Source organism: Varanus komodoensis, unplaced genomic scaffold (genome assembly GCF_004798865.1).
Source record: "Varanus komodoensis strain SLA01 unplaced genomic scaffold, ASM479886v1 scaffold8, whole genome shotgun sequence".
NCBI lineage: Eukaryota > Metazoa > Chordata > Lepidosauria > Squamata > Varanidae > Varanus > Varanus komodoensis.
In genome coordinates this window covers 38,246,153-38,273,864 of record NW_025336481.1, presented here as the reverse complement: position 1 = coordinate 38,273,864, position 27,712 = coordinate 38,246,153, and the positions used below count along the sequence as shown (strand labels likewise).

The 27,712-nt window shown below is 42.8% G+C and overlaps 1 protein-coding gene across 8 annotated transcripts in view; it reads right to left on the bottom strand.

Moving 5' to 3' along the window:
- RREB1 (ras responsive element binding protein 1) overlaps positions 1 to 27,712 on the bottom strand; it is a 155,998-nt gene that overhangs the window by 6,999 nt on the left and 121,287 nt on the right. For 7 of the 8 annotated variants that reach the window (XR_006417129.1, XR_006417128.1, XM_044455581.1 and 4 more), the window contains 3 exons: positions 24,159 to 26,841; positions 13,422 to 13,586; positions 4,148 to 4,903 (listed from right to left, as the gene is read on the bottom strand). Coding sequence is in view for 6 of the 8 variants with exons in the window: in XM_044455581.1 (XP_044311516.1) it covers positions 4,148 to 4,903; positions 13,422 to 13,586; positions 24,159 to 26,841 (3,604 nt within the window). In the remaining 2 variants the exon portion in view is untranslated. The remainder of the gene's footprint in view (positions 1 to 4,147; positions 4,904 to 13,421; positions 13,587 to 24,158; positions 26,842 to 27,712) is intronic. The other variant, XM_044455585.1, reaches the window with a different exon arrangement.

The window sequence follows — 27,712 nt, the reverse complement described above, 5'->3', positions numbered from 1 at the left end:
ATGTGACAATCGTTGTCTGCCCTTCCTCATCCTAATCAAAAGTGTTGAAGAGCACTGGGCCCAAGACTGAAAACTGTGGTACCCCACGTATTTAAACTTTGTTTATTCAAGGTTTTTATGAACTGTTCATTAGTAAACACTCTCAGAACAGTGTACACTTGTTACTTTCCCCTATTTGAGAAGATGCCATTGATGAGCACTCCTTGAATCTGATTCTGTAGATACTGTGGATCCACCTGATTGTTGGGCCATCTAGCCCACTTTATACTTCTTTGCTAATCAGGATATCATGTGGCTTTTTGTCAGAAGCCTTGCTACAGTTAGCTTATGTCCACAGCATTCCCACCGTCCATCAGGGAGGTTACCCAATCAAACATTTTCTCTCATGACAATGTAATCCTGTGCCTTTCACGTGTTAAACTGACAGCTTTCAGTGTGCACTGCCTTTTTAACACTTCCCCAAATGTCCAGCAACTCCATAGAGGAGTGATATTAACTCCCCACTCTCCTTTTCGCAGTTCCCTTTTGAAGCACTTACTTCTGCAGTTCCCTAATTCTAAAAATGCAAAAATATCTGCAAATGTAATGGCTAAGAAGTAAATGGAAGAGAAATTTGTATAGCTGCTAAAGGATGAGGAGAATTAATTTCCCCACCAATGAAACTAAACAGATAAAGAAGTGGAACAGATAGAAGGAAGTACTATTCCCATACAGGTCACACATACTTCAAGCTCTGGAATTTGCTTCTATTGGGTGCAAGGACTACCACCAACAGGCAGCTTTTTATAAAAGTCTACATAAATCCATAGAAGAGAATGGCAATCCGTGATGGCTAGTTATGATGGCTATGTTCTGCCTGGGGAATTGAAGTGGGAAGGCACTCTTGTGTTCATGCCCTATTTCTGGGCTTGCCAGGAACGCCTGGTAAATAACTGCAGCAACCAGGATCCTTGGCTGCTTGATCAAGCACAGCTTTTTTTATCCCAACACCAAAGATGGGAGGGATGCTCAGCAGTTTACTTTGGGACATGGTATGCCCAAAGCAAACCTTGCCATTAGCAATCAAATATGTCTGGGCATGTACTATTTCACAATTAAAAATGCTGTTTCTGTGAAAGGGTCCTTGAAAGATAGATGATCCAATGGCACCTTTTATTCTTCAAAATTGCACACTGTGGTTCTGGTCTGAGGGGACACACTTTGTAAAAGCCAGTATCCTGCAAGAGGAGGGAGATTTCCTCCAGCAATTATGTCAAGAAACAAGCTTCCTGGGACTTAAGTACAAGGTGAACATGTATAATTTGTGGATGCCTTTTGCACATCCTGGGTTGGCTCCTGAGTTATGCTAGATCAATTATGCTGATAGATGCAGTCTTTCCTGCCCCCTCCTTCCCATGGCAGCTATCCTACCCCACTGAAAATGCCACACAGAAAGTCAGGAGACCCTGCTGCATGGGGTAAGTTGTGGGCAAGATCCTTGAAGATCCTGCAGAGAAATCTTCTGCAAGTGGAGCCCTCCATCTTGAGGAAGATCCAGGATTCATAAAACCCACCACCACCATGCAGCCCTTTAGCACTATCACATTCAACACTTGTAAATGCAGATTACTTGCACATGCGCCAAGCATACCTCTGTAGCATACTTGCTCCCAGTGAACCGAGAGCTTTCAGAGCAAGTAACTATGGCTGTTTAGACGACTGCAGCCTGCATTTATCTGTTTCCTTCCTGTCTTTAGCCTGCTCTTGGAGAAAAACTGGGCGAGGAGCATTTTTTCTTGTGCAAAACTCTGTATTCTGTGCTTTAACTGAATACCTCATCTGTCTCTCCAGTATGTGCCTGAAAGTGCCCACAATACATTGGTTTTGACTTACTAGACAGATAGATTGTCTTAAAGAAGAACTATAGAGAAATAATTTTGTTGTGCTGCTTGCAACGTAAATACTTATGAGGGACGTTAATTCTTCAACTTTAAGTTTCCTGCAGAAAATGCAGCCAATTCTTGCAAAACTCAGCCAGGGTCACTGATGAAGTTGTTTTCCACTGCAGCCTCAACAAGGCTAAATAAGGTTTTTTTTTTTTTAAGTAAAAATTATTTTCCAAGTGGTGCAGTACAGTCGTGGAAACATGAAAAACAGCCCAACAGCTAATGAAATAACATTTCCTTTTCCAGTTTTCATTGAAGGACAAACAAAAACTGATCAAATGAACAAGAGTGGCGTTTTCCTGTGAGTGTAGTAGGGAAGCAAAACTTGCTTTTTAAATTTTTGCAAAAGAGATACATCAGAATGTATCAAGCTACATATTCTTAGAAGTCATCAATTCCAAGATCCTCACTGTACTAGAGAATAATCACAGCACTGCCATTTGACTTCATACAAATACTTTTACTGTTTATTCAGAATTCCTCTATTTCAGGGTGACTATAATTACATTCCACCCTTTTCTGGGAGTCCTTGAAGTTGTTGGATGCCTGCATAAATAAGCTGTTAGCATGCACATCCTCTAGAAGCACCATACTATCTTGCACCTGTGAACTTTCAGAACAACCGCCATAGGTGCAAACCAAGGATGGGGAACTTCTAGCTGTGGCCCATGGAGTTTGCCCATTAGCCTATGGAAGTCTCCCTCTCAAAGTCTGAGCCTTCCTCTGATGCCCTCCGTGCCTTCTCTGCAGGGAAAGGAATTCCTGCTGTCATGTCCAAACACTGATCAGAGATAACATACTGCCTGCAGTGCATAAGGGATGCATCTCACTGGGCTGGCGCTGGGGGAAGCAGATTCTCCAGGTGCCAGCTGAGTGTCTCTTCATGCACGGTGCACTGCCCTGATCACGACAGCAAACAGTGACCCAAGGAAGAACCAGCATGCTCCACCTTGATTGGAGAGAGGACAGCAGGTAATGAGATCCCTGACCTGGAGAGCTCCAAGGGGAGTTGCTCTTCCAAAGGGCTGGCTGAGTCCCTTAGTTGCTCCAGGCAAATATGTTTTTATAGCAGTAAGCCATAATGCTTAGATATCAATGTTTACTACAATATTAACTAGCAAGGGAAAGTATTTTGATTGGAAAGGCATCCTGAAAGCCTGTAAGAAAATATATTTCTGGTTGTCTAATGCTGTGATGAACTGGCAGGGATTCCTAAGGCCACTATGTCAACTATTCTCCCAATATTTTAATAGTTAAATTGCTTTAATTTGTGGTTTTACACCAAATACTGTGTTGCTGTGATATTTTTTACTCTTACTTTTATTTTTATTCTATTTTATCAATGTTGTTGTAAACCATTCTGAGACGTTTGTGATGAGAGGGTATAGAAAAGTTTTAAACAATCCATCCATCCATCCATCCATCCATACATACATACATACATACTGGGGAGGAGAGTTTTTGGTCAGAAGCCCTTCTCCTCTGGTATCTCACTGTCCCCAAGACTAGTTGAGCTCTACTCAGTCCACCTGGAAGCCTATACTGGGTGGAATTCTAATTTGGACTTCAGGAGTTCCAAATTAGAATGAAAACAATTAGTTTGCCTTTCCTTGAAAGGCAGTCCCAGGTCTTTTAGTAAAACATGTTATAGGCCAAGAAGTCTATCAAAGAGATAATGAATATGGGTGCTCATTTATACCTGTGCTAGCTGCATGTACATGGTTGTACGTGTGTACCGTGTTCATGCCATGTGTTCATGGAGCCTGAACCAAATATTGGGAAAAATTAGTTTCACTGGACCAGTTTCCACTAGGTTAAAGGCACTAGGACAAAGCAGTTATCTCCTTTCTTAATTGTTAACATTCCTGCCCTCCCATTTCACATTATTCTAAAGATTAGAATAATCTTTAGAATAGGGCAGCAGAAAGCTGAAGATCTCTCCCTGCCTTACATAATACACAAAGCAGAACTGAAGAAAGAAGGATCTTGCTTAGCGCAGGAATGAACCCACTAGCTCCACCAAACCAAGCAGCATGGAGATGAGCCATGGCTTGCCAGGGTTATCCCAACTATATCTGGAGATACTAGAGACTGACCCTGGGGCCTTTTCCATGCAAAGGATGTCTTCTACTGTGAAGCTACAGCTGTTCTGCAGTTCTACCTCTGCAAATTAGGCCTGGAAATAATGACCTCCCCCCGCCCCCATACGCAGACACACTTACCTGTATGGGACCTCATGTGCCTTGTCAAGTCTTGCAGAGACCAAAAGCGCTTGTTGCACTCCGAGCAGACTTTCTTTCTCTTATCCGCTTTGGATTCACTCTTAGTCCCACCAACTGCCTTTGGCTTCCTGTCATCATCGCTCTTCTCAGAAGATTTTCTCTCTGTACTCTCCCCTTCGGAGATGCTTTCGCTCTCCTCATTTTCCCTTCCTGTGGCCTCACTGTCCATGGGAGACTCCGCTACCTTAACATCCTTTCCAGGCTCTTCCAGCTCAAGAGAAGGATTCTCCTGAAGAACAGGGGCTTGGGTTCCAGGATGAGCACTTTTGGTCTCCTCCTCACTGCTCTTTTCATCCCTCCTGTCATCGCACACATGAGCCTTTTTGTGCCGGCTAAGAGTGCCAGCAAACTTGAAGGATTTGCCACAGGTGTTACAGCTATGTTTCTTTTCAGCCTGAGCACTGCTGCCTGTGCTCTGGTCATTCTCCGTGAGCTTGAAGTCCATTAATTTGCTAGCAAAATTGAGGTCAAGGCTTCTATTGCTGACAGAGTCTTCTTCTGGCCCCTCCTCATCTTCGCTTAATTTTTCTTGTGCATCCTCATCCCCCTGGGCTGAGTCCATCATCTCCTTCTCTTTGGGGCCACACTCAGGCTCTTCTAGAAGGTCAGTTACCTCCTCCTGCTGGTCTCGCTCACCAGAGGTCAAGTCAAGCGCTTCACTTCCTCCACTTGTGTTTTCCAGATCAGATTGACTGTCTGCAAGAGCAAGCAGAGAAACATTCAACTCTTTATTAATCAGGAGCACAAGAATCATAATGAAGTACCATTAACATTACTTCTAGTAACTTTACCACCATCCACACATACATTGGTTGAGGGTCAGAAACCAACCAAGGATAATAGTGGAAGGCCAAATGGGCATGTTTTATGTTTACTGATATATGCAACTGTATTGATATACCACTGATAAATGCTATTGTATTCTTGGCTTTCCAGTCTAATCAACAGTGTTATGGTCAAACTTGAGCCAAAGTATCTCCAGCCTAATTCACATGTGCACAAACATCAGCATGGGATGGGACTGTCTGACACAGTACAGTACAACAACTGTTCTTTGTTCAGATGTAGTAATTAGCCCATCAATTTTGGAAATTTCTCATAGTTTCTTCATTTCTTCAGTGCCCTAGTGAGAACTGAGAGGACCACACACGGCAAGCTCCTTCAAATGATCAATGAAGCTATTCCCATATGAACCTACCTGGCCCCTTAGATCTGCATCTGAGGCCCTTCTAAGTGAGCCCCTACCTCAGGAAATCAGGAGGGTGGTGACAAGAAGACCACCTTTTTAGGAGTGACATCCCAACCTTGGAATGAGCTTCCCAGAGAGGTTTGCCTGGTGCCCTCTGTATACTCCTTTCAGCATCAGGCTAAGACCTTTTTATTTCACTAGTGTTTTAATTTTTAATTGTTAATCTGTTTGTAATAGTATTTTAAAAGAATGTAGTATGCCTTTTATGCAATTTTTAGTTCTGTTAAGATGAAGTAGGGTGCACTTTTTTCTTATTGTCTTATTGTTTTTTTTTAATATTGTTTTTCTATGGTTTTATTGTTGTATCCTGCCCAGGGAGCTATGCAGGAAATGGGGCAGGCTAGAAATCATTCATTCATTCATTCATTCATTCATTCAATCAAATAAATAAATAGGCTGCCACATTATTCCACCTCGACGTACTCATGCCCACAAGATAACAAGATAACAAGAAAGTAAGAAAATGCAACATTAGAATTTGGCATTTGGATTTCTGGCCCACATAGCATGGAGACTTGCACTTGATCAAGCCCAGCAGGAAATGCAGAAACATTTACAGAGTATATTGATTTTATGCATATGACTAGAATTCACCAAACTTTTCCAAGCGATCCAAATTACCTTTAAAAATGCATGCATTTTATTTTATTAATGTATTTTCAAGGAAGTGAGTAGAAACACAAAACTTTGAAAAGGATCATAAACCTTGCCTATAGAGTGCAACATCATCCAAAATATAAGGCAAGCCGCACAAGGAAATATGATGCTCCTTGCAGTAGAATCTTCCTATCAGTGAAACCTACACACCCTGACCTAACAAGAGGAAATGTCTATACAAGAAAGCTTGTCCGTGTACATATTATTCCTCCAGCCCTGATCCAGAACCTGGGTTGTGTAATATCCCCAGTCTTTAAAAGCTCTTGGATCAGACAAGATAACACAAGGGTGCGGCACCCTTGCACATCTCTTGGTAAGCTTTTTGCTACCAACAGAATGTTTTCCACATCTTATATTTCTCTTGCCAAGAGCCAATGCAGCAATACTCCACCCAAAATCAAGGCAATACCTTCACCAAGACTGGCCAAGCCATCATGAAACTGTTTCCCCCAAGCTCTTTATCAAGGTGGGTGTTAAGCAAAGGGATGGAGGAGAGAGGAGCAAAATACCTGGCTCGATGTTGAAGCCACAGTTTCTGCTGATCTGGAAAACTGAAAATCTTGACCACTACTTTGCAATATTCAACTGGTGTTCGTAATCAACATGTAGCCTGACCATGCACACTAGTATTTTTCTTACGGATCAACAGATTTATTTTTACTGCATCTATTATTACAGCACTCAAGTAATCTTGACCACCTTTATGGTTAGCGTTCTTTGATGTTTTTGAGAAAGCCTCTCTATCCATTGCAAGAACTTAAAGGCCAAAACATGCTAATCTAAGCCTTGAACTCCCAAAGCTGAAATGGCAGTTTAATATCCACAGGGATTTAGAAACTCTGATAAAACAATGTTTAGATTTGCTCTGATGCTGACACACAGCACACATATTTGTGAATAAGAACCTCAAAACCGCCCAAGATAGAGGGATTCCTTAGAACAGAGGATGGCCTTCACCCATGTGGCTGAGTCACACAGAAATAATTAAGCTCTAGATATGTTAAGAAACAATAATGATAAAATACTGGGATTTCAGGAACACTGTGGCTGGCTGGAGCTGTGGAGGTGCATATAGGGGAGACTGAAACACCACAAAGTAATGTGTGTAAGAATAAGTTGTTCACTTTTATGACACAACTCTGTTAAGAGTTAAAAAAATTCATTGCCCCCAATTATACAGAACTCGGACAAAATGGAAGACAAAACTAATCCACAGCAAACTTTCATTATAAATATAGCTTATATTTGCCATTGTAGATTGATAATAGTTTTGTATTATTATGATTATTATTATTATTATTACAAGTACTACTACCACTACTACTACTACTACACTGCATTTATAATGCACCTTTTTACCTCTTGCAAGGAACCTAAGGTAGCATACAAAGTTCACCTTCTCTCTTTTTTAACCTCACAACAATCCAGTGAGGTAGGCTAGATTGAGAGTATGTCACTGGCCCCTAGGAAGCTTCATGGACAAGTAAGGACTGGAAATCAAATTTCTTTTATTCTAAACACCACACCACTCTGGCTCTCAAGTAATTCAGAACCCAAAAATGCACACTGCAGAATAAGATAGCAGTAAAGTCCCTAACAGACTAGTCAGCTTGTAAACCAACTAGTTCAATATGGATTGACTAAAAAAGATTTAAATGATTTCCAGCAGAAAAAAAAATGTTTATCCCAATTTTCTTTTAAAAATACAATTATAACCTACCATGTTAAACATATATGCAGAGAGAACAAAACAAACCAATCAAAAGTTTAAGCATTTTATAATATATTTGGTTTCAAAGAACTTGAATGTATTTAGACACCACAAGTATTTAGATTTTGCCTTTCTGGCATATTTGTGAGCATTTCTCTATTTGTATATAATCCACAGCAGTTTCTCTGTACCCCTTTTAATTCTTCCCTTCAACAGCATTGATCAGCAGCTGGAGAGCTAAGCGGCTTCAATCCAACACATATAAAATAGTACCACATCTACTCCTACGCACAGGAAAAAGAACCTCCTACAAGGCCATCAACATTTTACCTGTTGTCACAGGATCCAAAAAGTCCTAGATATCTAGATGCTTCAGTTCACAGTGCCCACAAGATGAACTAACTAAAATTTGGATGGGAAAATCATTCTCAATGGTTCCCCTGGGTAAATCATTCTCTTTAAGATGACCTTCCCAACCACTGCTCTCCACTCTATGACTTCCATCATCCCGTGCTATCTAAGGGTAATGGAAAGTGTAGTCCAAGTGTAGTTCTGTGCCACACCAATTTGGGCAAGGACATTTTAGGCTACCAATTCAGCTAGGATCTAAGAGAGTCTTCTTACACCACGATATGCCCTTGCCTCTTGCTAGGCCTTCTTGGACACAAAGATTCTTTAAAGAAATCCTATTTCTTCCATTAAGCATGCCTACTGCTTAAGGAATAAGGAACGTAACTCTCAAGGGTTCATTGCTGGTTGGGGAATGATAAGACTTGTCATCCCAAGCACATCTCGATAACACCAAGTTGCTTTCAGGTTACTGCCCCACAAAATTGTTGTCAAGATGCCCTGAACTCATAGGAAGAAGGATTCGCTTCTAATATAAATTTTGATTGTTGAAAAGCAAGGTATTTTTCAAGTGCCTGTGTGGGTATATTAAGCTATTTGTCAGCTTACTACAGACTGCTCCCCACTCAACCCTGCAGCCAGTTTACCTGGTGTTCCCCTTGTGCCACACAGCATACGTTGATTTTTCTTTAAAAGAAAATACATCTTATTTTAACAAAAAGCCCATCTTAATCTTTTAGGGAGACTTTATAAGTGTTAGCCCACTGTGTTGGTGTCCCTACAAGCACAGCACCTAGGAAGCACTAACAATCATACAACATGCTGCCACTTACTTTTTTTTTTTAAGTTTAAAAAAAGCAGTGAAAGTACTTTGCACTGGTAATCAGAGTTCAAACTACATTCTTGTAGCTAAAGGAGAAACTCTTCTAGGGTGAGACAGAGAAAGGAATTCAGTTCTTAAACCTTGAAGTCCAAGAATCTAACTAGGTGGAGTCTCCCAAGCATTAAAAACAGGTCTAACAGAAATGCCTCCATACAAAAGTATAAGGGAAAGGAATATGTTATTTGCATAACAGTCAGTTGGGTCCTGCAAGCACACTAGCTTCAAAGGACTCAAGTTATCAGCAGCTGTTTCTAGCCCCTAAAGGATTTTTTTTTTCATTCATCTAGAAGGTCACCTACTTACAAAATCTAGCTATTGCTACCAAGATCAAAAGGGTAAGTGGCATGTGCTTGTCACCACATACACTGGTCAAAGTATGCAAATAATGCACAAATCACATTGGGAAAACTTGGGAAACTGATCAGTATCTAGAAAGAAAGAAAGAAAGAAAGAAAGAAAGAAAGAAAGAAAGAAAGAAACCACTTCTCAGGCTGTTCTAGTGTTTCATTTTGCTCTTGCCAGGCTCTTTGCTCACAAGTTCCGCAAGTGGCTTGCATAATGCCATATTGATTCCCTGCTGGTGTAACAACTCAACTGAAACATTGTCAATGAGAAGTGTTCCTGCTTCTAACACAACTCTATTATCACTTCTGATTTTTGCAGAATGGCAAGGAAGGGTCTTTTGCTCCAATCCCAAACAGTTTCCGCTAGGTGGAACACTTTAGTTAAAGTTTCCACCCTCACAAGTAGAAGGAGTCAAACCAGTGTTAGCTGAACTTCTCTCCTTTAGTTTTCTGGGATAACTGTGACTTGCTTTCAGTTACCTCTTGGTTGATACAAGCTGTCTTCTACATGGTACTCTTGTTAGAAAATAACTGCAGTCTATGTTTATCTTGGGAAGGGAAAAATACCCAGAACTAAACATCCACAGAGCAAATCCCACAGCAGCACACAAATCTTAGGTTCTGTTTTGAAACACGGTTCTGAAATATTCTATTCCTAAATACTATTCTGAAATAACCTCCACAGTGTCACAGCAGCAGCTGTAGGCTAAGTATGGAGGCCAGTAAAATAGCATCAAATTTGTTCTACAAGAGCAGTAGAGTAACTATGGCTCTCCATACACCCTTTGGCTCCAACTCCCATTAGCCCCATCCAACATGGAATGATGTGGGAATTCATCAGAAATTCATTAGGGGATCAGGGATGACAGGAATTCAAATCCAGCAATAACAGAAGGGGCTCAGGTTCCACCTTCTCACAAACACAAACACACACACACACTCCTAAATCTGATGGAATGTCCTGACCCATACATGCCTGCCTGGACCCTTAGGTCATTGTCAAAGGTCCTTCTCCGGGAGCCAGCTGTAAAGGATATAAGGAAGGTAGCTACTAGGAGAAAGGCCTTTTTGGCTGTGGCATCCCATTTCTGCAACCAGCTTCCCAGAGGTGTGCCTGGCATTGACACTCTATACCTTTCAGTGGAAAAACCTTTTAATTTTCTCAGTATTTTAATTGTTGAAATATTATATTTTTCTGGCACCGTGGATTAATTATTTTAATTATTAATTATTGTTACTGGTTTCATATTCTGTTCATTACTGCTATTGGTTATACATTTTGTTTTTATTGATCATGACTAGTTTTATCTTCTTGTGATATTGGGTTTTTAGATTTAAAATGTAAACTATCAAAAAGAGCCAACAGACTATAGGCACAGTATAGAAATGCTTTAAATGAATAAAAAACCACAAAAACATCTGGAAGATTTTACATGCCTTTCAGCAGAAGCCTTTTTAATATTTTTTATATTGGGTTCATACTTGCTGTACAATTTTTCCCCAGGAAGGAATAAGGACATCACACACAGAAAGATGCATGAGCTCCAGCGGAAACATAAGTTTTGGATGCCATACACACACTTCCCTCATTCAGTAACTGTGCAGGAAACATTATCAGAGGAGGGGCTAATGACCTACCTATTCTTTGCTATCAATAGTTGGTAATACTGTTGGGAAAATTTGGATGAATCCTGTCTGGAAGGCATTACTCATGTGTGCCTTTGCATTGTGGGATCAAATCCTGTCTTCCTTCTGAAAACCAAGCTGTCACTGTTTAAAATGGTATTCCCCCCCTCCTTTCTCTCACCTTTAGCTGTAGGGTACAGCAGGCCATTTTAGCCCAAATATACATTATAAATAGTCATTGTTGGAATTCAGTTTACAATAATCTTTTGATAGCCCAGAGGGCTTCATGTGCCCTGATCATGCAGAATGTTTAGAGGCGGGATAAGGGTCTGAGCTTATCATGAATAGTTTCTAGTAGCTTGAATTTGCATGTCTGAGCAAACCTGGAAATGGGTTCAAGTGTCAATACAGGCAATTAGAAATACTAATCTCATTGTTACAGTGTGATTGACTGACATTTCTTTATCTGTTCTGTATGTGATGACCTCAGAATCTTATTGTAATCTCTGCATTCTGTCATCAATCGCCCTGTACCCGTGTACCTATAAATACCCTGTAATGGTATTGAAGCTTTGCAGCAGAGTTCATCTCTGCCTGCCCGGCAGTGCAGCCTGCATTTTTGTGAGCGTACCACGGGAACCTTGGGGTAAAACAATAAAGCCTCAGATGGTCTGGACGCTTGGTCTTTCCCACGAATCCGAGTTTTAGATTCTGGGATTCTGACAATACTTATTATTACTGATTTAATCATTTCAATTAATTAATAACTTACATTTCAATTGTAGCTTTTCTCCAAAGAGTTCAGAATGGTGTACATAGTCCCTGTCCCTCCGCAATTTCATCATCACAAGAATAAACCTACTTGTAGGCTGGGATGAGAAAGACTGCCCCAAAGTCACCCATTGGGCTTTCATGTCCAAACCTGTCTAGAGTCTCAGCCGGGATTCCATGTCATTTGGAAGATGTGCATCTTCCATGCCATTTTACCACATAATAAATACAAGTCATGTAAAACACAACTACTGTACAATACAATGCTTCCTACCAACCACTGGGGCATTCAGTCCAGAACAGTACTTCTCCACTGACTCAGCAGCATCATCCATTGGGAATACGTTCCTAAAGCTTCCTTACTTCTACTAGGGCACAACTAAAATGCATCTCTACAGGGTCTAAAGAATGACATATCCTGAAGCTTTTGGGATGGTTAAAGCAAAAAGTTTCATGACCACTGGTATGTATTCATCACATCATTAGAAATATCTCCTAGATCTCCACTTTTTTATGTGGGAGGAACTGATAGATTGTAATACACCACGTGCATCAATGCAACTGGCTGGTAATAAAATGCAAATTTTAAATAAATGGGAATAAATTGCAAATATATCCACTTCTCCAAAAAATTAAAAACCCTTAACATTCCTATATACTTTAGATTTCAAACTACTGCAAAATTAGGAATAGATTTCATAAGTCAGTAACAAATCTCCCAAGGGAGAAGGGGTTGCAAACATCCCACCTGGACTTATGAAAAGCGGGGTGGTGGTGCATTTTATTTTATTTTATTTGGAAGCAGGAAGCTTTTGGACATTAGGTCAAGAGATCAACTACTACTTAGTTCTGATTTGATTTTACTGATTGTAAAGCAGTTCAAAAAGACTGAACCAAACACCTTCTCCTGACAATGAGCTCCACCTTTTCCAGCATGGATATACTTTAACAAACGTAAAACTATATTGTGGCTACAATCAGTTAAACTGCGAAGGCAAAGCTGTCAGAAAATCAAACTGGAACTACTCTGGTCACTATCAATTTGTTCTGTAATGAACACACACACCTGTCTCTACATTACAACTCAATCCTACATATTCCAGTGCAAGACTGGTGATTTCCTGTAATGAAAGAATAACCCTTGAAATCCAGCTTCAGCAGGCAGGAATAATGGACTCTCTCTCTCTCTCTCTCTCTCTCTCTCTCTCTCTCTCTCTCTCTCTCTCTCTCTCTCTCACACACACACACACACACACACACACACACACACACACACACACACACATATTCTCCAGCCATGTTCCATCCTACAGGATGTTTTTTCCTGTCTCAAAGCCCCACCTGGAGAAAAAGAAACAGGGAGAAGCCGGTGGAAGGGGAAACAGAGGAAATACGCAGATAGGATTCAGCACCCAGTCCTTCTGCCTGTTCAAAATAGACTTTAAATAACCCCTCAAACCCCCTTTATACAAAAAGGGCACATTTCAACATGTAACATTCATAACCTCTCGTTTGGTCCTTGGATTGCTGAAAAACCAACTAAAGCCTTATTCATTTATCTCAGGGCCCAAAGCAAAAAGGAAAATGTTTCATCTTTAAATGCTGGAACAACCTAAAAGAGCTACCTGTGCTATCATGAGCTGCAGCATCACTTTCTTTAGACTGGGGGATAAGCCCGTTTCTTCTTAGACAGTAGTTGGCAACTCCATGTTTGCGTAAGAGGTGGCGTTCACAGTTAGATTTGGTGGAAAAGAAGGCATCACATTTTTGACAGGGGAAGGGCTTCTGACCTGAATGGAGCAGGGAAAAAAAACAAATTTATCTCTCTTTCTAATGTACCATAGGAGCTCCTGTGTGCCTTCCTATCCCCTCTGCCTTCTTGGTACTACTGTGATTAAAGTTGCAACTCAGTCCTAAACTTATTCACTCTGAATTAAGTTCTATTAACTTCAGAAAGGCTGATTCCCCAAGTAGCACGCCTAGGACAGCAGTTATTGTGCTTTTTCTCATGCATAAGATAAAATTAGGAAGGTTGAACATGCTTTCTGAAATGCAGGCCCACGTAGAATTTTCCAAAGTACTGGGCCCAACCTGAAAATTAGATTAGTGCAATGGAGCTGCCCTTAAGGTTGTCCAGACACTGGACCTGGTGCCAAATGCTGTAGCCAAGTTGGTAACAGGAATCACGTATCACTAGCACATTAAACTTATGCAGTGCACTTGTTACCTGATTCATAAATATCTTTAAATAAATGGGTAAGTTTATGTGAATTAAAAACAGAGAAAGTATTTAACACACTTTAAGAAAATCTCTGCATAGCTTCCTACTGCTCCAGTGCCCTTGTGAGACCCACCACTTGAGCAACAGTGCTTTGGAGCATCTAAAAATAGCCGGGAATGATTGGAAACACTCATTTCTGGAAGAGAGCAGGCCAGCAAAGCATACAGAAGGGAGCACTGCTGATCTGTTCCAAGGTTTCCACTCATTTACAGGGTGACTTTACAGAATGCCAGAGGTCCTCTGTGCAAGCAGGTGATGGAACCAGCTGAAGAGGAGCAGTCCCACTGGATACTGCCCAGTTGTGTATTACAATCTACACTTCAGATGCTGCCAGGTGACCCTTGAAATAACTGATATGCAGAAGACTGCAAGGATTGCAATGTCTCTAGGACTGGTTTACACTGGTCTGAGAATTGCTAGTCTGCAGACTGAATGCAGCCACTGGTGCCCTTTGATTTGGCCTGAACCCTTCACTCAGCATTACAAGAAAGACTCCCACTCATATGAATGGCAGCCTCTTTTCTTTTTCTTTTTTTTAACCTATTGTGTTGGGGGGGAAGGGGTTGCAACTGGGGAAGGAAAAGATAACCCTCCCCATGGACTGCAATTACCCTTGGAATTATCTGTCCCCACAAGGCAATTATGCCTGTTGGGGTGGAGAGTTCCTATTTCTGTTACTTAGCAGAAAGCACTTACCATGCAGAGATGTCTTCAATAAAATGACTTGCTCTTTTGGTGCTCAAGCACATCCAACTTCATTATATTAAGGTATCTCTGCTGCATGTAACTTTCTACAGGGCAACCTTCCCCAAGTTGCTATCCTCTGGACATGCTGAAACACTCGCCTGGAGCCAAACACATCTTGAAGGTATTGGAATGGCATGGCATGCTATGGCATAGTGGTAGATTTGGAAGGGACCTAGAAGGCTATCAAGTCCAACCCCTTGCTTTGCTTCCACATATGGTCACCCATCCAGCTGCAGACCTGCACCTTTCCAGCTTAGCAAAGGTGAATCAAAGATCTCAGCACTGAGACAATATGAACTGGATCCGAAGAAAAATGACAGAAGTGGGTGGGAAAAGATGCAGTACCATAAAGGACAGAACTTCAAGGCTAAGGATTAGAATGCCAATTACTACAATGCCAAGCAGATGAAAACTGAAAAGGACTCCATGCGGCCATTGCTCCGTATAACATCTAACCACCCCAGAAACCTTTGGCAAAGCACTAAAACCCTCTGTACCATCACAGAAAGGCAGAGTTGGAAGGGGCCATTGAATTCAACTCATTCCCTGGACAATGTAGGACTCCAAGTTAAAGCAACCCTGACTTGCTGTAACTTGTATGCCTCCAATGTGGGAAAGCCCACAACCTACCTAGGCAAATGGTTCCATTGTTGTACTGCTCTAACAGTCAGGAAATTTTTCCTGATGCCCAGCCAGAATCTGGCTTTCTGTAACTTAAGCCCGTTATTCCATGTCCTGCATGATGACATGACTGAGAGGACATCCTGGGACTCTTCTGTTCTACAGTCTTTCAAGTATTTGGAAAACACCATTATATCTCCCCTTCAGTCTTCCCTTCCCGAGGCTAAATATGCCCAGTTCTTTCGATCTCTCTTCACAGGGCTTTGTTTCTAGTCCCTGGATCATCTTTGTTGCCCGCTTCTGAACTTTTTCTAGTCTGCCTGCACCTTTCTTGAAGTGTGGGGCCTGGGTGCATAGAACTAGGCACAGTGCTCAAGATGCAAGGCCTTAACTAGTGTTGAACAGAGAGCAATCAGTACCTCATGTGATCTGAAAATTATAATTCTATTAATGCAGCCCCAAATAACTTTCTCGTTGTGTAGCCACATCACACTGTTGGCTCAGTTTCAGCTTGTGATGTACAAGAGTTCCAATATCCTTTTTGCTTGTTGAGCAATGTCTCCTCCTCCTTCTGTGCATTTGATGCTCTTTTCCTAGATACAGAACTTGGCATTTGTCATCCTTATTAAATTTCATTCTTCCAGGTCACGGCTCCAACCTATCAAGAACACTTTGAATTTTGTGTCTGTCTTTTAGGGTGTATTAGCTGTTCCACCCAATTCTGTGTCATCTGCAAATGTGATCAGTATTCCCTGTACCTCCCTTGAAGAAAACTGGGCCTGTGGTTTCCCACTCATTACTTCTCCCCAGTTTGAGAAGACACCCCTGCGGAACACTGTCAAGAGACCAGTTGTGGCGAATTGTGGACCCACCTGATGGTTGTTCCATCTAGCCCACTTTTAGCTAGTTTGTTGATTAGAATGTCATGGGACACTGTGTTAAAACTTCTATGGAAGCCAAGATATATTAGGTCCACAGCACTCCCAGGATGCTTGAGGACTGCATGGAAAGTCATTTGGGAGAGCCAAACCATCGCTCAGTTCCTGGAAAGCCCAAGGAAAGTTAGGAAAACCCTCCCCTGAAGACCACAGGGAGCAGCTGCTCTGTCAAAGCCATTTTAGCCACTATGAGTATAGAGTTATTCCATCCCCCATCCTCCCACACTATTTCCCTGTAGGAATGAGTTCTGAACAGCTTGAATACAATGGAATATGAACAGAGGCTCTTTTAGGGCACAATGCTATGCATGTTCAGAAAGAAGAGAGTACCACGATTCCCAGCATTCCCAACCAGCCATGCTAGATGTGTAATACCAGGAGTTGTACACTAAACTGGACCCTTAAAACAAAAGCACAGAGATGCAATACATCAGGATCTATCAAAGACTCTGATGGGGAAAAGTAGAGCACAGGGCAAGGAGGCATAAACTGCTGAAATAATGCCAAGGATGGCTGTAGTTCCTGCTTCCCCTTAAGACAATGCAGGCTTTATGGAGGATTTCATCACATTACCCTTCCACCATAAGTTGGCCGCTACACTAATTAAGATCAGAATCTGAATTAAGAAGGTTCATGGATTGCTGAAACAGCCTGGATCTCTTACATATGGCTGTCATGCCACTTTGACAGTGCTTTTAGTTTCCAGCATGCGCGCGCGCGCGCGCGCACACACACACACAGCCATTTTCACTGCAAGCAGAGACATGGAAACAGAATATACTTTAACTGCCTGGGAAATTAAGGCTACAGTTCTGCAAAGTTGCACACATCCTTCATGTAGCTTTGTATGTTTTGCATATATCTTAACCTTGTTTTAATGTATAAATTATGACCTTCTGCTGCCACCTTCACCGTTCTGAAAGTACTAAAATTTTAGACGGAAAAGACCAACACTGGTAACTAATTTTATTTATTTGGAATTCTTATATGCTGCCCCCTTCGCATAAGTCTCGGGGCGGCTTCCAACAAATAAATATCAATACAAATACATAAAAACTGGAAACATCCTGGCAAATAATATAAAACCAATGAATAATCAGCAATTAATTAAAATAACATTTAAATAAAAAGGTCTTGGCCTGGCGCTGAAAAACAAATAATGATGGTGCCAGGCAGACCTCTCTGGGGAGCGCATTCCATAAGTGGGGTGCCACCGCAGAAAAGGCCCTCCTCCGGGTACTCACCCTCCTAATATCTTTCACAGAGGGTTCCCGGAGAAGGGCCTCTCCCGCCGATCTCAAGGGGCAAGAGGGCAGATATGGACGCAGGCACTCCTTTAGATAACCAGGTCCCAAGCTGTTAAGGGCTTTATAGGTGATAACCAGCACCTTGAATTGGGCCAGACTTTGATGGGAAGCCAGTAAAGCTGACGGAGGACTGGGGTTATATGAGAACAATGCCCAGTCCCAGTCAGAAGCCTGGGAGCTCTATTTTGCACCATCTGAAGTATCCAGACCATCTTCAAGGGCAGCCCCACGTAGAGCGCATTACAGAACTCTAATCGGGAAGTAACCAATGCATGTGTCACTGTTGCCAGGCAATCATTCTCCAGGTAGGGACGGAGCTGATGGATCAGCCGAAGCTGAAGGAGAGCACTCCTCGCCACTGCTGTCACCTGAGCTTCCAATGACAGCTCTGGGTCGAGGAGCACTCCCAAGCTGCGGACCCTGTCCCTAGGAGGGAGTGCTACCCCATTCAGGACAAGGTCCAGGTCCCCTACCCCGAACCGCCTACCAACAGGACCTCCGTCTTGTCTGGACTGAGCTTCAGTTTATAGGCCCTCATCCAGCCCATTACCTCGGCCAGGCACCAGTTCAGTACAGCCACTGCCTCACCTGGATTGGTTGAGAAAGAGAGGTAGAGCTGGGTATCATCAGCGTACTGATGATTCTGCAGCTCACACCTCCTAATGACCTCTCCCAGCAGTTTCATGTAGATGTTAAATAGCAAGGGGGACAAAATGGAGCCCTGTGGAACTCCATGGCATAGCTGCCATGGCGCAGAGCCATAGTCCCCCAGCACCACCTTCTGGAATTGGCCATTGAGATAGGAGTGGAACCACTGCAAAGCAGTGCCTCCAACTCCCAATCCCACTAACCTATCCGGAAGGATAATGTGGACATACATAGAATACATACATGTGAAAACTGATTGTCTTTCAACTCTGTTTGAGAAAGGGACTGGTCCAGCATGCAACCTTCTTGAACCTAACTAAAATCAGTGCAACTTTTAGAAAACAACAGCCATATTCCTATTTTGCATTTCTAATAGTCACACTATGCTGAATCCAAGGAGGAAGAGCAAGGTCTCTATTTATATCAAATGCATCTACTACAAAAGTCAGCAACTAATTACTTAAGCTGATGTACTTAAACAGAATTGAATTTCTAAGACTAGCTTTCAACATCAGGCATGAGAAGTTCAACACCACTGCCAAAATCCTTCAAAAAAGGTAAGTCTGTTTTTTCTTAAATCGCTCTTCCAATGCTAATAACTTTTTATTTTATGAAATATTTGTTTTTTATTGCTTAGAAAAAGGCTGTTCTTTTCTTTCTCTCTATTTGGACCAAGAATGTGATCATTCAGGATTGCTGTCTACTCTATACAACTACAAATGAATATGGAGTTCTATTTAAAAAGGTGAAAAAGGGGAGAGATGATTGAGGTATAAAAATATGCATGGTGTGGAGAAAGCAGACATTTATCTCCCTTCATAAGACATTGATAATATGAGAAGTTGTGGTCATTCCATAAAGCTGATAGATGGCAAATTCAGGACAGATAAAAGGAAGTACTTTAGTATGCAGTGATGACTAGGTTAAGATGTAGTGATGGTCATCAATTTGGACAACTTTAAAAGGGGATTGGGCAAATTCATGGAGGATAAGACTGTTAATGGCTACTGGGTACCATGGCTATAAACTACCTCCAATATCAGAGGCTGCATAACTCTGCTGCTGGGAAAGATGGATAGGAGAATGAAGTTGCATTAATATTCTGCTTGCATGTTTCCCATGGAAAGTCAGCTGACCACTGTGTGAACTGAATTCTGCACTAGATGGGCCCTTGGTTTGAGCCAGCATGGCTCTTCTTAGGTGCTAACATATTTTTAGGTAAGCTGAATTCACAAAACTAGCATACAAGACTGCACCCTCCCTGGAACCAGCAAGTAGCACATCCTTGTGCATCCATGTACCACACAGGGCTGGATTACATTCCACTGCAAACCATTGTCTTGGTTGCTTGTCAGTGGCCTGCAAAACTGCCCATAACCATGACTCACACGAGGTAGTTTACAAACAGAAAGATCTCACACTGGTTTTAATTAATTATAATAAAATCAGTATACCACAGTACTTCTAAAAATATTAAATTCAGGGTCCCATATGATTTGACAGGAATACAACTAAAAGATTGCTCAAGAGCAGTTGGTTCATTTTAAATTAGCTTGCTTCGCTTGTGGATATGTTCCCACAGCATTTACCTCTGACAGACCTGTTGTCTGTTTCTGGTCCCTCCCTCCACGACTTGGGTTACCTGCTTGGCATGTAGCATAACAAGCCTTATAAATCCTCAATAGCAGCCTGCAAAACCTCTCTAAATACTAATTAGAGGTGGTACAACTTCCTACCTTCAGGGAACCCTTCCTGGATGAGCCCATTAATCAGGGAACCCCTGCACTTTGCAAAGGATTCTGTGCACTCTTCTTTGAACAAGGAACCATCCATTAATATGAGAACTGATTGGACTGAGCCTTACTGTTGTCCTACTTGAACTGAGTGTGCAACATAAATCCTCCAATACAAAAAGCAAGTCCAAAGCACTGCTCCACAGGTTGGGACAGATATAATTTGAGACAGGCCTGGAGCTGCCATGAAATCCAGAGCTGCGTTCCAAGTGAGCTTCGGTCCCAGAAGACCCAACAGCACAATGTGGTAGTTAGTGTGTCTGGCTGGAGACTGGGAGATCTGAATTCTGGTTCTCACTCAGCCATGAAGCTCACTGAAGCAGTCACTCACTCTTAACCACCTCACAGAGCTGTTGTTCTGAGGATCAAATGGGAGTGGAAGAGAAAATGCAGTGGAAGAGTACTATGTAAGCCATGTTCCATTTCTTGCAAGAGAAAAATCATTGGGAAGCAAACGTATAACAGTAGTAGTAGAAGTAGTACTATTACTAAACATTTTGGGCTTCTCAGCATCATGTTTGAGACTACCTCCACCAGCTGGAGAATTTTATTCAGATGGGTGATTGTTTCATCAATGAATTCCTCCTCCTTTCTGTCCAACACATGTGAAACTGGCCAGCTGTTGAATGAGATAATTTGACCAGGGAGCTGGAACAACCTCACCTCATCACCCGTCCTCAAATGTGGTACACACATCTGTGTGAGAGGCATCCCTTCCCTTTCAGGTCTCTGAATTCATTCACTAAGAAACTCATGAAGAAGCATCTACAGAACACCAAAACACAGTTGAAAAACCATGAGGTTCGAGGAAGATTTATACACAGCAATAATGGATTAGAGGGTGGCCTGCGATTCTCTCTGGCAGGGTGACCAAGGAGTCAAACGCAATGCCTATGGCCAATATGGCTTCACAATCAGAGGCGACCAGTCATTTTATACAACTACAGCTATGCCAAACATCCACACGAACTTAGAATAAATGTTCATCACTGCCTAGTTTCACTCTAAAACAGAGATCTAAAACAGAACAAAGGGCTGAGGGGAAAAAATCTGCAGAACACTGATGAGAGGTGATGTATCAGAGATGGTTAAAATCATGTTGTCAATGGTATTTGAGAATATAGCACTGACACATTACCCTCTGTGTGCAAATCCTTCCTATTAATTTATTTATTTATTTATTTAGGATATTTGTATGCCGTCCTTTGCAAAAGCCTCAGGACAGCTTACACAAATAAAATACAAATATCTAACATAAATAAACGACTCACTCTGGCTACAATTAAAATATGATGATAAAATTCAATATTAAAACTTATTAAAATATTGATTAAATAAAAAGGTCTTAACCTGGCACTGAAAAACATATAATGTCGGCACCAGGCTGACCTCTCCTAATACTCTGTTCTCTGCTCAAATATTGGGAATTTCCAAATTGAGCCACTGTTTGCAATTCTTTGGACACACCTACATAGATAGCAGATGCTATTTCAGAAAATAAAGACTGCACTGAGATTCTCTTTCATTCCCTCATAATACAGACAGACAGTATAGCTAGAAAATGAAACAAATCCTGGTATATGTGTATGTCTATGCTATGAATTAGGCCAGCCTTGCTCAACCTAGATCCTTCCAAATGTTCTGGCCATCAAGTTTCACCAGTCCCAGCCAACATGGCCAAAGGTCAGGAATGCTGGGACTTGTGTCCCTAAACACCTGGTGAGTGCCAGGTTGAAGAAGGCTGTATTAGGTGAAACCATCAGGAAAAATCACTTTTACTTTTGATAGCTTTTTTTAAACATAAAAAGCAAGTTGTTACTGCAATAGAGGAACTTTGGGGATCTTCCCATGGCAGAGTCAGCTTTCAGGAATGCAACACAAACTCACATTTTGTCATTCTCTTCCTCCACAATTTTGTTGCACAAGGAAATGAGTCATCAGCTAACAGTGCTGCTGGCTATAAGCACAGTACAGGGAACAGCAAAGCCTTAAGATGTTCTGAACGGCTTCACATACTGATCTGACAAGAGCTGAATTTGAGATGGAGGGCTTGCTCAAAGCCCCCACTTACCATCAGATTGACGTTGCAGAAAAACTGGATGGCTACAATAGCCTTACTGAAAGAAAATGAGTGCTTTGCAGTTTGCTGACATAAAGATTAGTTTCATTTGGGTATGTAAGAACTGGACCAATGCTGAAGCTGCAGTAGAAATGAAGGCAAGCCAGTCATATAGACGGCTCAGTTCCCAAAACAGTTTTCCCTCTGAAAATGTGTGTACATACAGCAGGGACAGGGTGTGAAGTCACATGAACCAAAAGAGGGTTTGAAGTCACATGAACCAAAATTTTACATTGGGGGACTCACACAACTCCTTATCCATGACACTTCAGAGCCACATTAGATGAATGCATTGGACAGGGCTTGTTTGCATGTGTCTGGAATAACTAATCCTGTATTTTGAGGAATATCCCTTGCTTCAGTGCATTGCAATTATTTCAATCAATTCAACTCTGGTGCCCCCCCCCCACAATCCGGCACCCCCCATACTACTGAAATTTAACTCAGCAACACAAGTGCAGGAACCCAACAGTACATATGTACTTGCATGTCACAAGACAACTTCAGCATTTGCTCTGGAAACCATTTATTCAAAAGGAACAACTGGATGTTTTTACTGGGTGGGAAACTACTCATGTATTCTGTCACAGGCACCCTGCTAGGCTGCATCCAAGTTTGCTCCACAGCTATGGAAAATTCTGCACTATACCGTCTTCCATTGAATACGGAATTCTGGAGGAAGCTACATATGATGGGGAAAAACCCACACAGCTATTTCTTATTTAGAAAATCATACCAGAGCAGTTACATGTAATTGGAGATCCATCAGAAGACAGATTTGTCAGGGATGCTTGAGATGCTAAGGTTAGCACTGTTGTACCCTGAATACAATGGTATTCTACAAACTCTACAGTGGCTGGAAGTGTTAGTTTGAGCAGCTAAACAGTGAAAAAATCTGCTACTGGGAAAGCAACTCAGGTTGACTTTGCCTTTTCTTCTACCTTTCCTCTCTATCTGCTTTCCCATTCCTTTTCAACTTTCCAAAACCCCCAAGTTTCAAAAGCAGACATGTGCATTTAAGACTCTGCAAGGAGAATAACTGCTGGAGATCTGAAGTGGGAAAACTGTAATTAAGGGAAAAGGTTAAGCACAGTTCCCTCCTGGGACATGCCTATTAGAAGTAGTTTCCTCTTATCGAAACACAATGCACCAAGTAGCTTGATCCCAAGACCTACGTACCATCCACCTAACCCACCTTCCCCAAGCTTCTAGACCACCTTTCCCTATCACCTGGCCACAGATGATGTTGAGTAGGGGAAATCTGATCTACCCTGACCAGCAGATTCAACCATTTTGCCTAACCCCTCAATCCTTCAAACTAGGATTGCTAGACACTGAAACTGGGACATAGTACAGCCATTGCTCCAACACTGACCTGTAGTTCTTCCAGGACTGTGCCACAGCAAAAGAAATCTCTGCACTCAGAACTGTGCTTAGATTCTATAGCAGGTATTTCCAACCTGTTCTGGTTGACTGCTTTGTCTCCAGCAAACCATACTTTGACTTCACACCCAAACCAGCAACTGGTTTGCACTGACCTCTTAGTCAGAATAGCAAATCAGGGTTGGATCATGAAAGCACAGAGCTTCTTCATTACATTGCTTAGTGCAAGTCAACGTAAGTGGCTTGTTCACAAATGTAATGCACGGCCATGATCTTCAAGCTCAAGGCATAGGTCCTGCTGATTGTAAACACACCAATACCCTAGCAAAATTCCCCCTTGCAGGGACAACACACAGACAGTGGTAAGACTTTTCCAGCTCACCTGAGCAATTTTCTTTGGCCCCACGGAGGGGTTCACCTGAGTACAGCTGTATTCAGTCCTTGGTCTTTTAAGTGAAAAATGTGCTCTGTGACAACTATCTGCTTGAAGGTGCCCAAGGACACTTCACAACGGAACTCTCTTACCTGTGTGAGTAAGCATATGCCGTTGAAAGGAACTTGCCCAAGGAAAAATCCTAGGACAATGAGGACACTTGATCTTCTGACTGCAGTTTGAGTAGGCATTCCTCTTCCCTCTCAATTTGTCTTCAGCCACTTCCCTCTCTTCCTCGCTGGTGCCATTTCGGTCAGTGGCTTCTTTGAAGTCCTCTGTCGACTGTAGAAATGTGCTAAATTTATTTGCATCTGTGGTTGCAAGCATCTTCTCTATGCTGGCAAACTCCCCACTTGACTCCAGGTCCACACCACTGCTTGCTTTCGCCTTGCTTTTTGTTCCTTTCTTCCGGCCTCTTTTCTTCATAGATCCAGAAGCAGACTTCTGGGGCCCTTTGGGACTGCACGGGTGTTGCGTTAAGTCACTGGGAATGCTAGGGTCTGCATGGGCAGCAGCCGAGATGGCTGCTTTTGGTTTGGAGCCCACTGGCTTCTCAGACCCTGCAGAGCTGCTGATGGCCACCTTGGGGACAGAGTCTGTGACTTCTGTTTTGAGCAAAGTGGGAGCAGAAGAGACAGACGAAATGATTTGGGCAATGGAAGCGAGGGGCGGCAGCTCTTTCGTGACAGGAGGCTTTGGCAAGAGAGGGGGCGGCTTAGGCCTCAAGGGACGCAGCAAGGCTGAGTTCCCCAGAAGAGCTGGAGAAATTATTGGGACAGTCAAATGCAATGGACCCTTCAATGGCTGGGAATGTCTAAGAGCTTGGATCTCCAGGTTCCCATTAGCTGGAGAAGACTGCTGGCCATTGTGGAGTTTGTCATCATGCCCATCAAGCTCTTGCTTCTTATCCTCACTTGTGGCATCATCACTGTCCTTTTTTGAAACTTTGGGGATCGACAAGTCTATGGGCTCCATGGAACTGTCATAGGGAGAAGAACCAAACTGGCTCTCCTGTTTCACCAGCACAGAGTTCAGGTTTTTGTTCTTTTGTGAGAAATCCAACGGCTCATCAAAATCCATAGGGAAGCTGTTTGCAGTTTCAAGTTTGATCGATGCATGAGAGGGAGCGGCCCTTAAGAAGCCATTCTGTGCTTCCAGGAATTGTGTGACAGGCTTGCAGTCTGTGTAAGTGCTGTCTTCCAATCGCAGAGGGCCTGGCTGGCTCTCCGGAGGGGTGCAGTCCACTGCTAGCACATAGTTCTCTATTTCCCGCTCCTGAATGTGCAAATGCTGCTTGAGGATATGATGGATGCAGTTCCGCTTGGCCGAGAAGGTCGTGCCACACTCTTTGCACTCAAATGGCTTCTTCTTCTGGCAGCCATTATGCGTCCTCATATGAATGCGGAAGGCACGGTAATGCTTGAGGTCCTCCCCACAGGAGGTGCACACGGTGCCTGGGGAACAGAAGGCGTCAACCATCTCCGCTGCATTGCTGGCAACGTAGTCTATGTTCTTCTCGATGTCCTTCCTGGTTGTCTTGAGGTGCTTCTTGCGAAGGTGTCTCTCGCAGTTTGCTTTCACTGTGAAAGGGTAATGGCAGATTTTGCAGATGTATGGCCTCTCCCCACTGTGCGTCCTCAGGTGTCGGATCAGTGCCGCCTTGTCGGCAGCAATGTAGTCACAGATGTTACACTGATAGGGGGAGATGCCCAAGTGGGAGCGGGTGTGAGCCCTCAAGACCCCGGAGAAAGGGAAGACCTGGTCACAAAAGCGACATGGGTACAAGACTTTTCTTGTGGCAGGGGCTTTCTTGCCTGGTGTCCCAGTGATGATGGCTTTGTAGTCTCGCTCTGTTACCTCTTGCTTAATGCTTGCCTCCACAGTCGGAGGCAGAAGTGTGTCTAGGACACTATCTTGCTCCAGCTGTGTCTTCATCTCATGCTGATTCAAGGGGTCTGCCTTGGCCTGAGGTGAAGAGCTGGAGATGGTTCCCGACAGACTGTGAGGAAGGTGAGAGTTTGAAGTCGATTCTTCTGGGGTCTTAACTAGTTTGGGTGGCACCAGAGGAAGGCTTGGACTGATGCAACCAGGTGATGCTTGTTGAGTGTTGACCAATGGAGGAGGTGTTGATGTTGCTACAACTGTGCGAGGTGCTACCAAGGGCTTTGGCTTCAGTGGAGGCATATGTTTGAAGATGGACTGCACAGAAACATGAGGTGCCTTGGAAAGTGGTGGGAGGCTGATCTGCGGGCTGGCTGAGGATGCCAGCTTTAGGATCTGCTGAATGTCTGCCAGTTCTCCGGAAATGGGTTTGACAACAATGCTATTGTCAGGCTGAATGATGAAGCCTTTCTGGAACGGTTGCAGTGTGAGGAGCTTCATGTTTTCTTTTGTTGGGGGAAGGACTGAAAAAGGCCCTCCCCCAGATGCAGCCTCCAAAGGGGACACGTTCAACTGGTTAGCACTGCCAGGCTCCTGAGGTAGGTTACACGTCAAGGTTCTTAGCTGCATTTCTTGGACCTCATCCTCTGGCACAAGCTCCTCCTGCTTGACAAGCTCAACTTCTTTGGTGTGCTGCAGCCCCAAGGATGCCATGTAAGCTTTCAGGTCTGCATCCTCTGGCTGCAGTTTGTGCTTTTCTTTTCCCTGATCTGTCACATGGGTCTCCGCATGCAGCTTGAGAGCTGAGAGCATGGGAAAGGCCTTGTTGCACACCTCGCAGACATACCGATGATACTCGCTGATGCATCGCCGCAGGTTTGTTTCACACCAGACCTAAGAGACACCACAAGGGAACACGTAATGTTAAGAATCCCAACAAGGAAAGAGAAAAAAAATCAAACTCCAAAAACAACTACTTAATAAACTCCTGCACAATCATCCTAGTTACACAAAAATCCCCCATCAAGAAAAATCCGCATGTAGCTAACTTTTGGAGAAAAGGTGAGAGAACACGCATACAAGGACAACAGTAGTGTTTTTTTGATCCTTGATTGACAATTAGAGAGAAGAGAGGAGAGGAGAGGGTGGGAAGTGGTGGACTATGATTCCCTTTCAACTTGCCAAGCAGCTCACTGGCAAATTCTTCTGCTGTAGACATTTGCTCTTTCAATAATCCCCTTTCACTTTTGAGTAGCTAATGGAAAAGTCCATTAGCAACCCTCAAAGACCTAATCTGAGTGAAGAAGTGCCAAGCAGCTGACCCCAAACTTTACACTTTAGCACAGCAGGTTGCTCTTATCTCCAGAGTAAGAGGAAATTGGCCCCATGTATTCACAAGGTGTGAAAACATCATAATTATGAAAGTCAATGTACTATAAGAAGGCATGAGAGCCTTAACTGACCTATACACCCATAAGACTCCAAGGTGCCATGGCATTGAACATCTTGCTGCAACAGAAACAGTATTTTGGATTGAAAGAGTATTGTGACTCTCAAGTTCTCTTCAGGCATACCCCATCTCAGAAGCTTTACTTTTCCCATTTAAAAAGTGGAAAACCCAGAGATTTGCACTAGCTACTGCAAAACTATCGCTAGTGCCAGGAGACTTTTGGATACTGTCCACTTGCAGCATGCCTTTCCAATAGATACACTGTCAGCAAGAGCAAAAGGCAGGGCTAACAAGTATCCTCCAAAACTTCTGCTT